Raw genomic sequence first — 14,049 nt, 5'->3', positions numbered from 1 at the left:
GTTTGTGGACACAAATCCAGTGCCCAGGGGGATTTTACAGAGATATTGGTTCTTTGTCTGGTTCATAAACGTCTAAACGCATTTTAATGAAATGACGCTTATTTGGCTGTAAAAGCTCAAACAAACAACTTGGCAGATTGAATCACCAAAGCCAATCTGCAATTCATTAACAGAGCAGCTCCAGGTTTTGTTTCACATCACAAATTGCTTCATTGTCTGTGTTTTGAAGTTTTGAGAGAGGGCGTTTTAATGTTCAAAAATGGTCCAGGGAATGCTCTTTTGGATATATTATAGTTTTTATTTTGAAAACCAGCTTCTTGTTTCTCACCAGTGCAGACATTCGCTTTTTCTGCACTGATATTTTTCTTTCAGTTACATTAGTACACAAACACACACACACACACACACCACTGAAAACCACAGGAGATTCAACAGCACTGCCTCGAGAGACTGTGGGAGTCAATTATACCACTGTGATCTGGGCCATAGATTACTCTTTAATAATATAAGTATCTAATTACTGCCTTGCATCCCTCACGCCTCTTCTGCACTCCTTAATCATTATCGCCCACTGGCCTCAAATCACAGATAACACGCAGACTTTAAAAGAAATAAGCACTAACTATGCGTTTAACTATGTGTTTTTTTGTATACACAGGTTTATGTGTACAGCTTGGCAAACTGCATTTTAATGTAATCTCCTCTGTAACATGTTTCCAGGGACCTGTAGACCTGCTTCACCCTGTGCACCAGCTGTGCAAGTCAGTAATAGAGGGCAGAGCCAGAGCTGACACACAGATTTAAGTATCAGTGTAGGGCTTCGCAGCAATGGGAGGAGGGAGAGGCTGAATTCAAACATGCAGAGAAAAGCTATACAAAGAGCAAGTTAAGTGAGCTGAATACTTAATGTGAGAGAATGTGTCTGTCTGTGAAACCACAAATGATGGAAAGAGATGGACAGATAGAGAGACGGGATGATAGGTTTGACTTGCATCACGCTGACTATGTCACTCGGCGAGGTGTTAGCACTAACCCGATGTCCAGACAGCGCAGCATGGGATCAACAGCCGTACCCAGCACCCAGATGGTGAAGACGACCAGCAGCAGAGTGGTGGTGAAGATGGTGCGCCTCACTTCTGTGGATGTGTCTCTTAAAGCCAGGCTAAACGCCACAGCCCCCCTCAAACCTGAGAGCAGAAAAAACATGTCTGAGCAAACAGCAGGATTACTGCCATCCATCAAACCACCAGACAACCATCTACCAAGCAAGGCAGGATATAGCTATCCAGTTAATAACCCTGTCCATAACAGATTACACCCTGACTATCACTATCATTGATCAGTTGCAGACCAGTGTGCAGCGCCAAAACAAACTTCTAGATTGCTGTACAGTGGTGACATAATACTTAAAGCCAAATTAATTCCCAGAACAAATCCACGAGAAACAGATGGGGGAGTTGGTGATGGTGGGGGAGTTTTGAAAAATAGCAAGACAAGGGCTTTTTACAAAGAAACCTTCTTACGTAAGAGGCAGAAGTGGGTCAGGCAGGCAGTGAAACATGCTGCTGCTGCACTACCCTACATCACTTCACTTCAAACATTCCTCTCTCCTGCATCATCAAACCATTTAGAGCGTCAACCATTAGTCTCAGACGCTAAAGTGAGGCGATGCTTTATTTACTTTTCTCCAAAATATAGCTACAAAAACAGAAAAGAGTGACTTAAAAAAAGAAAATCTAAGATTCTGACAATATCGATTAATGCAAAATGCCTTCTGTAATGGAGGTAGTGAATTATTATAAAGCCTGAGGATGTCACCGGTCTTTGTGTCCACCTACCTGACTTTATGCACACACACCCATAGACTCACACTTCTTCCACAGGAGAAACATTCTCTCAGCATCCTCACTAATGCCATTAACAGGTATGTTGTACGACGGGCAGTGTGCAATTTGTTGGTTGGTAGCAGTTTGTGCATGTACTGTATGTAAGCACTATGCTATTTTGTATATTTTAACAGCAGATACAGTATGTGTCCAAGATAAATTCCCTTCAGGACAATAAAGTCTATCTTCACATCCCTAACCCAACATTTATCAGAATAGCAGAGATGTGTTCAGACAGAAATTTTTAGCGAGGTCTAAAAATTCAAAATGTTGCTACACATGAAAATACATCACAATAAATAATGTTAATAGGTATCATAACAGTACCTGCAAACATCATGAAGTGCTGTAGGGTGCGAGGTATCTTGGCTGTGCGTCCCAGGTTTAGGAGGAATGACAAAGGGTAGATGTTGCAGGCTCTTGATATAAAGATGGAGAGCTGTTTGTATTGCAGATTAAGGATAATACTCATGACTGAGACACATTCACAGGTTGACATACACTTATGTGTCAACATGTCGTCATGGAAATGTGAGTATTTTTCTATGAAAATTACAATTTTTTTGCATCATACTAGAAAAACTGACAGCCCTAGAGACATATTTTTGTCCAAAATGCACCAGCTATTTTGAGATTATGTCTGGATTAAGTTATTTCGGTCAAGGTTAGGGTAAATTATTGTTAAGTTAAGGTTTTGCTTTATTCATTCTAAAAAATCCCCCTGGTTGACTTCACAGCCCGATCCTTTTAATACAAATCAGATAAAATGCATGACAGTTAATTCCATACTAAATACAAAAGTACAAAATCTTTGTGTAAGGCTGTAAAAGTACATGCATGAATATTAACATATATACACACACACATAAAAAAATAATCTCTGAATATTTTCTGTTTAGGATGCAAACACAGCAGTGTGGCACCATGCCGAGGCATGAAGTCAATCAGGTTCTGCCAGCTGTCTCTGCCCTACACACCCACTTTGATGTTTCACATAGAATGGGATTGAATGCTAAGTGTCCTGGGCAGCAGTTAGGGAGAGGATATCTGTACAATTATCAGGGACATAGGTGCCATCCTGGATACACTTAACATCTTTTGTCATACTTTTAGAAGAAGTTACTATAGCCCATATAACCCCCTAACCTCATATGAGCTTGAGTGCAGCCAGAGATCCTCCGATAGGTTCTTGTTAGTGGTACCCTAGTCAAGGCTATAAACCAGAGGAGGCCAGGATGGAGGAGATCAGGAAAGCTTTTTACTCTTTTAAAAAAGTAATTTTTTTAGACCCTCTTTGAATTTTGGTGCATAAAAATCATCTATGCAGACAGGTACCTCTGGTTTAGCATCATGGGGAGAAGGGATTTTAGCTATTCAACAGTAAGTCCAAATATGATGCCTGGAATAATAAAGGGACCAATATTTAGGCAGAGGACCTTAGTCTGACAGAGCTATTACTAAAACAGAGCTCCCTCGCACCCTGCAGTCAATATTAGATCCTGTGCACCCTATGGATTTTCAAAAGCAATATCCTTCTCCCAAAAGCAGTCATTTCTCTTTATCAAAGGCCTCTGAGCTATTTGAATGGAGGTAATTAAGCACTTTCATCTCAGCCTCATTTCCAATAAAGCTCATCTCCATTGTCACTGGCAAAGGCTGCAAGCTACAGCGATTAAAATCTACTGCGTAACCAAAGAGCGATTAACAGGGTTGAATCACTGGGGTTATTTCATTTTTATAGACACTTTTAGCACTGTACAAGAGGACCTCGACCTTCATTTACTCCTGTTTGTACATCCGGGTGAGCTTCCAGTTGGTGTAGTTAGCCAGATTTTTTTCACTCTAAGCTGTTGTTATGGAAGTACAATTGAGGACAAAGCTACACAGGCTCAGTGATCAAGTCAAACATTTTATCATTGGCAGCCCCTCACGCTGAACATAAGAGCACTGGAAAAAGAATCTGCTCTGTCGACTCTTTCTCTGGCTCCTTTGACCCTATGGTGGAAGATGGATTATAATAATAATTGCTCGCCATCTGGGCACTGGACTGTGAAAGAACAGCTCCTTGGAGTGCGGCCACTAGAGTCTCTCCTCGGGCATACACTATGGTAATGCCAGCTCTCAGGCAAGGACAATTGTAGCCAACACAGTCCATTACTACCTCCGTTCCCCTCAGGAAGTAAAGCTGACAGATACAACAACAGCTGTGAATATGAGACATTTGTTGTGATAGTATAACTTAAACATGTGATGATTATCATTAAGGGGCTGATGGATTTTTGATAATGTAAGATATATTGTGGCTGCATTGCATTCTGGTCTACAGAGACTCCTGTCAGAGGAGAAACTAATGCATCTTCTGTGGATTTCTGGTTTTTGAGTCTAGGTGCAACATATTAAGTCTAAGAAGCTCTTGCTCTTTGATTCTGAGCATTTTTCCCCTCAAACTGACATTTACTGTTGATGTTTTAGATGGCTGTACATTTTTTTTCCGTCAAAATACATTGAAGATACAGTAGACATATCTGGATGTAATGTCTAACTATCTAATTGGGCTACAACTAATGATTATTTTCACAATTAATCTGTCAATTATTTTTCTTATTATTCAATAAATCATTTAGTCTATAAGATGTCAGAAAATAGTGAATAACTGCTCATCATCACAATTTCCCAAAACTTGAGTTACTGATTAGATTAATTGCATTTTTAGTTTGAGAAACAGCCCAAAACTCAAGGATATTCAATAACAGTGATATCAAACTGAGACAAAAAGTAAATCCTTACCTTTGAGAAGCTGGAACCAGTGAAATGTTGACATTTTTGCTTAATATATAACTATAACTTACAATGAATTGATTATCAAAAATCTTTCCCCAATTAATTTTCTGTTCCTACATTTGGCAGGTAAATCCGAACAAGATAAATCCACCACCAAACAACATCTTGCATTTCTGGGCAACAAAAGTCAATATGCATCACCAATAGCCGTTTAACAGTGTTAAAAGCATTTTAGAGTGGATTTCTCCATTAACAAGATGGGAATACCATAAAGACCAGCAGGAGCCTCTTTCACTGGAGTTTCTAGAACTAATAAGATTTAATCTTAAACCTCAACAGGGATACGGTGCTTAATCCACTACAAATTAAAGTACTGTAAGCTTATTTCAAACAGGCAAACATCTTTACTCCACTGAGCTTTGCTAAAGAATGGAAAACAAGTAGCAGTAACAATAATTAAAGACCTATTTCACAAACTCACAAGTTCCTCAGAGCAAACGCTGCACTGCAGCATCTTAATCTGCAAAGATGGTGATCATGGGAGACAGGCTGAATGGCATTTGCAGAGCTCACTGGATCAAACCTATGCAATTTAAGCGCTGAGGTTTTTTTTTTTTAAATGACTGGGGAAATTACTGCACTGCAGCAGAGAGGAAAGATAGAAAACAGGAAAACCACTCTGGTCAAATAAGTGGCAGATGATTGTGCAGATAAGGATTATGACAGAAGTTGGAAAAGATGGAACAAAACCGAATAGACCACCATTTCTGGGGTCTGAGTGGGATCCAAAGGCTGCACAGCAGGGAGTGAAGATGCTCCATCATGTCACAGAAAAGGATACAAATGCCCCAGAAATGAAGAGGGCTTTGAAGACATGCTGAGGAAACGTCAACAATACATATCCCATGTAGCTGAAGATGAAAATCTCCCCCAGGAAGTTGAAGACTTCAAAGAGCTGCAAATTATAAAAGGGATTGAGAGGATCATGAGGGAGAAGGTCATCCGAGATGGGGAGGGATTCAGGGTGGATGGTGTGTGTGTGTGTGTTTGGGGATGAAAGTGAAGGACTCGGATCATATCTGAAATGAGTAAACAGGCTTAGATTTGCACAAACACGACAAATCCAGGGTTGATGTTATTCCCTGATCCTTTGAGGTAGCAACTGCAAACATCCACAACTCGAGGCTATAATGTGGTTGCAAATTATGACATGTTTTGTTAAAGAATATTATTTGAAACATGTCATTTGTGAAAATGTATAAAGAACAAAAGAGTAGCTTTCTGGACTTTCTGGACAGCTAATAACTTGTTCTTTTATCGTGATACTTCCTGGTAGATGAATATTACAACTCATCAACTCAGTCCTACAGTTCCCATAATGATCCAGGTCATATCAAAGAGCTTGGATGTCATTTACTGTAGATGAAAATAAAATCTGAATCACTTTAATGAGGCATTTCTGCAAAAGAAATCAAATATTAATTAAGGTCCTTATGTTGTATCTGGATTAAATTAGAGCAGATGTTATGATTTCATTAATGATTTATTAATTTTTGTTTTTACCAGTTGCACCAGCTTTGGTTAAAAGCCTTGGTAAAAAGCCATCTAATTGAATAAGTGTACCTTTTCCCTTAAGAACCTTGCATCGCAAGGACAAGAGATGCCACACAGAAAGAAAATGTCTCCTACTAGCTATTCAACTAGTGTCTGCATACACTAAATCACTTTGTCTTTCCGTTTGAGCTGCAGCTACATGTATAAATCATAAAAATGTAGATAAAGGCATTCTGCCAAGTAAACATAATGCACCATACACATGCATTGACTATTGCATAGCCAATCCATTTTATAGGTAAAGGCTTCAACTGTGCTGCATAAAAAGGCTTTTCTGTGATAAACAGTTAGCTCCACTGTGGCACTGATAATGAATAATAAATGCATAGATGAGTATATGTGTGTACTTCTGATTTATTTGCTTCTCTGTGAAGCTTGCCGGTACAGTATGACAGTGTGCTGGCCTCCATCTGTGCTCAGCCTTTTAAGCAGATAGCTGGAGACTGGCCTCCCACACAGACACCCACTGGACAACTAGAGCACTAATGGCAATTAATGATTGCTTGGGCATGCACGCAAGACACAAACATTGGCATCAAAAGGCAATGTGAACAAAGTGAGTAGACGGAAAAATGCAGTTTGAAAACAACTGTGAAATAGACCTCAATCATCATCCATAAACCTACCTGCTTGGTCCTGGTCCTGCCCTCAGAGGATAAATTGTGAATTGTGTACCTTGCCTGGCTCAAGCCACAAAACAGCACCGCCACAATACCTGAAAGATAAAGAAACATGTACGTGAAATTAATGAAAATTTTAAAAAGGGAATAACCAAATAGCCAATAAAGTGTTAAACATCCATCAACATTTTGTGGGCAAAACTCATAGAGGAGTGTTCTGTAGACAGAAGGGAGTTAAACAATGTGCTGTATCTAATTAGAACAAAGTATGCAAAATCGCTTATACATGCACATATTATGTAATCAGACTGTGGGAATGTGTATGTTTGTGTGCTGGTTAACACACACAGCCTTGGGGCTTCTCATGTTGAGAATATGCTGTAGGAGGTTCTTCCATCACAGGAAAATGATTTCATCTGCGTGGTTCAACCCAGCATTTATTTTATTTTTTTAAATCAAAGCAATTGAGTTCACAAGACAGAGATACAGAGACTTCCAGTTTAGTTAAAAAAACATGATTTTAAAATTAAACCTGTAAATGATGGTAAAATATGAGAAATATTAGCAGATGTATATAAGCATTGTCCTAAAAATGCAAGAATCCAATTGTATCCTCCTGTGTGCAGCTACTTCTGCACTCAAGTATAAAGTATGTGACACCAGATCAGACAGACCCAACCCTGTATCCACCCATTGTCCTGGTTCCAGTGAAGTCCACCTGTATAAACAGCTTAAGCAAAATGTGCTGTATAACCCAATTCAAGCATCCTCATGTTTCTGGTTAAAGACGTTACTTCCATTTCTACTTCAAAGACATGCTCTGGGAATGGTGAATACTAAAGAATGACATCATCGATGCAGATCAAGCCAGATGCGGAGGAGCAGAAATTAACAAAAGGCCAATAAATGACAAGCAAAAGTACAGAAGGGAAAGAAATGCAGACAAAGAAAGGCAGCTCAACACAGAGAGGAAACAGGGTGGGGGGAATGATTAGGGACTCTGCTGGTAAAGAGGAGGCTGGCTGGAGCAGAGAGCTGGAATTTGAAACGCATAGTATGAAAGGTGGGTTGCTGCCTCACAAGACATGCTTGCTTTGTTGCAGAAATTCAGTTTCACATTTTTGCTCCCTCTACTTTGAGAGAGAATCACAGAAGGTGGAAAAATGTGAAATTACTGTGATGGGTAGCAATAGTTAGAGGACAGAGCTGGCAGTAATAAATACGGCAGCAGAGAAAAGATAGCACCTGTGGTTCAGGCTGCTAAGTGAAGCCAGTCCATTACTTTCTCTTCACCATCCGCCTTCACACTAGGATGCTGACCTGTACCTGCACTATGCTAGCTTCAGTAATCCCTGTTCACAATGTCCTTTCCCTGTTCAACAAAGTCTAATGGAGCATGCCAGCATAGCAAATCTCATTTTATTCCATTTGGTTTAGGGCAACAACATCCTCCTTGGTTTACATAACACTGGCAGAAGTAACACATCATCTACCATCCACATAAAAACTCTTCCACACAGGGCACTTGGCAACAGATGAGATGCATCCCATAATGAGCAGTTTTGAGGGGCATAAGATTAATGATAGCGAGGCTCCCTCCGAGGCTGAGGGTCATTAGGCACACGCTCACTAAACTCCAGCAATTAACAGAGACAGAAAGAACCTCGATTACCAAAGGACACCAGGGAGGACTCCTATCACTCACTGAGTCGCTCTGTATGAGGTGCCGCTTCACCCCAAATGGACCATTAAAGGCCTTTGAACAGAGTAGCACTCCACAGATTAGTTCTGTAGGGTCCAAATTGGTAACAAGAATATAGAAGATTGCAATAGGACTCATTTTTAGATTACTGTGACAAAAACATCGGCATCAAAATTGGTTTTATAACACTGCAGGTTTGAAGTCAAAATGAAATATTTTACTATTAGCCCATGTAATACAGTACACAGAAGTTGTATCTGCACAAAAAATACCAGAGGCTCTGCATCAGATAGTATTGAGAATCACTGTCTAGGTTTTGCTGCCGTGTGCCTCCCACACTGGGCAGAGTGGTGTACTTTATAGACAGGGCATCTGGGTCCGACAGACAAAGGTTACACTATTTCATTAAAACCGTCTTCTCCTCCTACACAGGCCACAGGGAGTACTGCCAAGTAAGAGAGAGCTCTACGACATCAGCTGAAAGAGTGGAATTCCTCTGACATAATCAGGGCAGGAAGAACAACAATACCAATGTGTGTGTACACTACATTCCTATTTCAGAACTACATTACGATTGGTCGACGAAGTAATAGATGAAGACAATTCCAGGAAGCTGAGCCAAGTAATTGTTGTTTTGCAAACATAAGCTACTTAAGATTTCAGATACTATGAATCAGTAATGTAAAAAATCTGTAAAAAAACAATGTAATAAAAATGCAACCTCCCCTTGTTGATGGATAAGAAAATAAATCAAAGGCAAGAATAGTAAAGCAGGTCATGTTGGACTTTCCAGGAAACCTGTGCATACAGCTAGAATGCTAGATAGCTAAGAATGCTATTATGCTATTATGGCTTACTGCTATCTGTGGTGCCACCTCCAAATTAAATATGAACATGCTCAGACAGAGGAGGGCGGACACCATTTTAAAATGAGTTATGGGATTGAGCCCAGAATGGGATTGGTATCTGCGGTTCCCTGTAGAGAAGAGATGGGTTAACACTTTCTCATCTGTACATTATTGACTAAAATGCCAAGGACTCTCAGAGGGTAAGGTATGTGTGGGCATGTAAGGGAAAGGCCTTCTTCTAATTCTGGTGTGGGTTGAATGAGAAGAACATTTCATCTGTTCTTGAGAAGGGAATTGTGCAGACAGTCATGTCCGGACAACGGAGATTGTGCAAACATCATTCCCAGTTCTGTAGAGACGCCTTGAAGCAGCAGAGCTTGCCAATCCAACAGCTGCTTGTGCCACTGATATTGTGGAGGAGTTAGCGAGTCAGTGCATGCAGTTGAGAAGGGACCCCTGAGGGGAAAAGGGTAACAGTTCACTAACAGGATTTGTATTCTGTTTGACCTCCTCGCAACCCAGAGCACCGACATGGCCACACACACACACACACACACACACACACACACACACACACACACACACACACACACACACACACACACACACACACACATACACACACACACACACACACATACACACACATACACACACACAACATATAAGTCATACAGTGCTCACCTGAAAGTCCACTGGCTTCAGCTGAGAGGAAGCTGCTCCAGGACAGAAGGAAGAAGACTGATGTTTCCAGCAGTGGATTCTCACGCAGCCGAGTGAATTTGGTGAGGTGGAACGAGAGTTAAAGATATACAAGAAGACAATCATACAGTATTTAACCCAGCATCAGGCTAATACACGGTTGGAATTGCAACTGCAATAAAAATGTATGACTGTTGTGGCAGACTACATGTACTCTCCAGTGCGACAGTATGCAGGCAGACAAACACTGCAGTTTCTGTAAATAAAAAAATAACTGCAGAAGGTGCTCACTAAGCCAGAGGATCTGCCATGTAGAATAACCCACTGGGTCTTAATGAAATCCTTTCTACAAGTTCTGCAACTGTCCACATCCCACTCCTGCTTTTTCACTGTCCCACATCCCCTCTGGCAAAGCTTCCCTGTAAACCATACAGTAAGTCTTTACACAGAAAGAACAACACAGGTCGGAAGTTCTGTATTTGTGATAGTCATGCAGAAAGAGAAGATGAGTAGGTTTAAGTACTGTAAATATTACAATTTCAGGACTGCTAATTGTTTACAGCTTGCTACTCTGCATTCTAAACCCCCTTAAAGACCCTGTTGGCTTACAATAATGAAAACACCTTCCCAAATCTTCCCAAGTCTTTACTTGCTGTAATTACAGGTACAGCAGGTAATTAAAAGATAACTGAGCAACTGTACGTCAGAGTGAATCTCTTTAAGAAACTACTGTTTGAAGAGACAGCACAAAAGAGCAGGCTGTTGCTATGGTTAGCATCACCAAAATCTGATAAATGCTCACTTTGTGCTTTGCTTCGCACCCAGAGATTAGTCACTGTAAATAAGAGCTGAGCTGTGGCCTAAATCTCTAATGACACATCCTCATTTTTCATCCTAAAGTCTTACTACTAGAAGATCTGAGAGAAATGCTGGACAACAGCGCAAGTCGAAACTTCATCAGAGGTGATTGGCTTGATTGACGACCTCTCTGCAACCGTTATTGTCGCAGGAGCACTTGAGACGTAGCCATTGCTTTTGTTGATAAAGGTGGTTTGTTAGAGAGGCAATTACCAAGTTGAGGAAGTGGATAGATTGCAGCGGATACTGAGGTGATAATGGAGTTTGGGGTGCAGAGGCAGCGATGAGAGGGGATGAAAGGATATAAGGGCTGTTATGACTGTGAATATGAAACCCAAGAGGAAGGAGCCGGCAAGCACTCCAAGAAAATAACCAACAGAGAGGAAGAAGGTGGGGGGATCGAAGGTGTGTCCGGCACCCATCTTGCTATAGGTGGTGATGGCACTGGAAGACAAATTGAAACAAGATACTGAAAAAAGGATTACACACGTGAAAAAAAGACAAACTGTACAAAAAGAAGCCAATAGCACAATTACGACAGAAGTAAGTATGAATGTTAGAGATGCTGAAACATTAAAGCAACAGCATGGTTTATGGCTCTGAAACAAGTGCAGTCGTCAGAAATATGGCCCACTAGGTTCTTGGTGTAAACCAGTCTGGAGCAGTGAGCATAAATTCACAGGCTTATCATGCTGAGCTAAGCTTTTAAGTGCAATTTATTGGAGTCATTCCTAAGAATACATGGCCTTCTTTAGAAGTTAAATCCTTCCCTAAAAAACAATCCATTCTGAATTATTTGCCTCGGAGATGTCCCATGGTAGTCAGTGGGAAACAGGGGAAATACTATTGTTGTTCACAAAGACAGCAGGATTGTGCAATTCACACCACTATAAATATTTACTTTGTGGGGGGAAGGGAGAAACTTCCACATGCAAGTCATTGAGTGCAAAAGAGGCCTCACAAGGAGGAGAGAGGGGTGGAGTAATTGGGAGAGAGAGAGAAAGAGAGAGGGTCTGAAGTGAAGCAAGACGAGACAAGCACCCATGCGAGTGGCTGCTTTTGTGGAATGACAGCATTTCTTTACCGACCACAGACCCTCTCATGTACTCCCCTTAGACTTTGACTGTTTTAAATGTCAAACCATTTAGTCAGCAAAAACAATGTGAAAGTGGTGGTTGTTGTTTCTGCTTCCTACATTAAATGGGACACATCTTCTGAAAGCCAGGGTAAAACTCCCAGACCCTTACTTTATACTCCAGCTACCATGAAAATGGTTTGTTGTCAATCCTTCCAGTGTCAAAAAAATGTCTGACAAATGAACCTGTAATGTATCTCCACTTTTCATGCTGTCAGGTTGAAATGAGCTAGCACACACCAGGACATGCCTTAATCTCCATAGCAAAAGGGGAAGAATCAATCAAACTGTTGCTAATGAGCTCAGCAAGCTGAAAAGGGAAAATCTATTACCCCCTCCGTGAAAGTAAAGACTCCAGTTGTGTTAGCACATTCAATTTGGCCACTAGCAACTTGGTCAGTATGACTCTCCGGAGACTGTATCTTCAGGCATCTTGGGCTGTTAACGCCCAGTCAAAAATCTCAAGATGTCAACATAGGACCTGGTTGAATGGTGGCTGGGTCAGGGCTGTTGGAGCAGGAAGTTTAGTGCTTGTGAGAGGGCACATCAGCGTAAGGTTGAGCTGCTCTGGGAGCTTGTTAAAATTCCAGTGCCAGGACCCCGCGTGGCTCACTAATAAGGGCCTGCTTTGTGTGTGGAGCCAGGGCGACCGGCAGGCTAGCGAGCCAGTCAAGTGACAGGAGGTGGCATGAAGGCTGGTCACGCCACTCCACGAACAAACACAGCACTATCTGACTGTTTGTCTGGGAAGATATACAGGCTCCCTGCTCTGCACTTCAATGTACACAGAGACAGCAGCCACACCGTGAACACAACAATCTGCACACTTGCCTCCTTTTCTCTCCATCTGCGCGCCTGTCTGGGCCAATTTGTGTGATCGGAGAAAGATATGTTAAGAGTGTGCAGGTACTGTACATGTGATGTGTCAGTCTGTATGAATACAATATGCAAATATGGACACATATCCTTGTAATCTCCCTTCCACCTCAGTTTTTTCCTCTGTCTGCCTGGACCTGTGTGAGTTCTCTCCCCTTTCCATCGCCATCTCTATTCTCCCCATCTTCTCGTCAAGTTGAACGGCTTTGTTCACTAGCAATGCGTAAATAGAGCAGACAATGACTGCAATGCGTGTGAACAGGACAGACATGCATATTTGAGTGCGATGCTGGAGAAAGGGGAAAAGTAGAGGGAATTGAATGAAGCAATTGAAATGCATGGAGAAGGAATGACTGCATCATGGCTACTTCACTGAGCTTCCGAGGATTTTATGCCGTATTTTGTCTGAATTTGACAGTAGCTGTGTTTGCCGAGTTTGTTAGCCGGGAGTGTGTCTCTTCTCTGGCAGTGAGTCTCTCCACTGAGTACCTTAATGAGATACTGACAGTGCCAGGGGCAACTCGCTTATGCAGTCCACTGCATAGCATCTGAGGCACTCATGCGGTTTTGCCAATCACACCCTTTCCTTAAAGCTGGCAGCATCCATCAAGCCTTCACTCCCCCACACATCCACCCCCATAATGCCAACTGGAAAAGACTGAGCTCCTACACAATTAAACCTAGAAATATATCACATTCTGAGGGCAGAGACAAATCCTAAAGCGAGATACTTACTGTGTCAGGGCGATGGCCACGGCGTCATTCAGGACACTCTCGCCAAAAAGCAGAGTGTGCAGATCCAGGTCCACGCGCAGCTCTGACAATAGGCCAAGGACTGAAACTAAAAAAAATAAAAAAGAAGAGTTACTGCAATGGAAGCGCAATAACTCCTCTGCTAATCACACAGCAAAAGTGCTGTGGAGTATCACCTCTGCTGCTACAAACAGGAGAAACCAGGGGAATTAATGTTACAGTGTAACAATGAAAGCTGACAAAAAATGTCAGCACACTAGCAACACTGGAAAGA

General features: G+C 41.5%; 1 protein-coding gene across 2 annotated transcripts in view; it reads right to left on the bottom strand.

Moving 5' to 3' along the window:
- Positions 1-14,049, bottom strand: part of LOC122866537 (sodium/hydrogen exchanger 9-like) — a 60,143-nt gene that overhangs the window by 29,203 nt on the left and 16,891 nt on the right. For both annotated transcript variants that reach the window (XM_044176293.1, XM_044176294.1), the window contains exons 6-12: positions 13,758-13,863; positions 11,317-11,455; positions 10,136-10,241; positions 6,908-6,996; positions 5,509-5,622; positions 2,214-2,325; positions 1,034-1,187 (exon numbers count right to left, since the gene is read on the bottom strand). In XM_044176293.1, the coding sequence (XP_044032228.1) occupies positions 1,034-1,187; positions 2,214-2,325; positions 5,509-5,622; positions 6,908-6,996; positions 10,136-10,241; positions 11,317-11,455; positions 13,758-13,863 (820 nt within the window). The remainder of the gene's footprint in view (positions 1-1,033; positions 1,188-2,213; positions 2,326-5,508; positions 5,623-6,907; positions 6,997-10,135; positions 10,242-11,316; positions 11,456-13,757; positions 13,864-14,049) is intronic.

This window comes from Siniperca chuatsi, linkage group LG19 (assembly GCF_020085105.1).
Source record: "Siniperca chuatsi isolate FFG_IHB_CAS linkage group LG19, ASM2008510v1, whole genome shotgun sequence".
Lineage (NCBI taxonomy): Eukaryota > Metazoa > Chordata > Actinopteri > Centrarchiformes > Sinipercidae > Siniperca > Siniperca chuatsi.
This window is presented reverse-complemented; position numbering and strand designations above follow the sequence as displayed.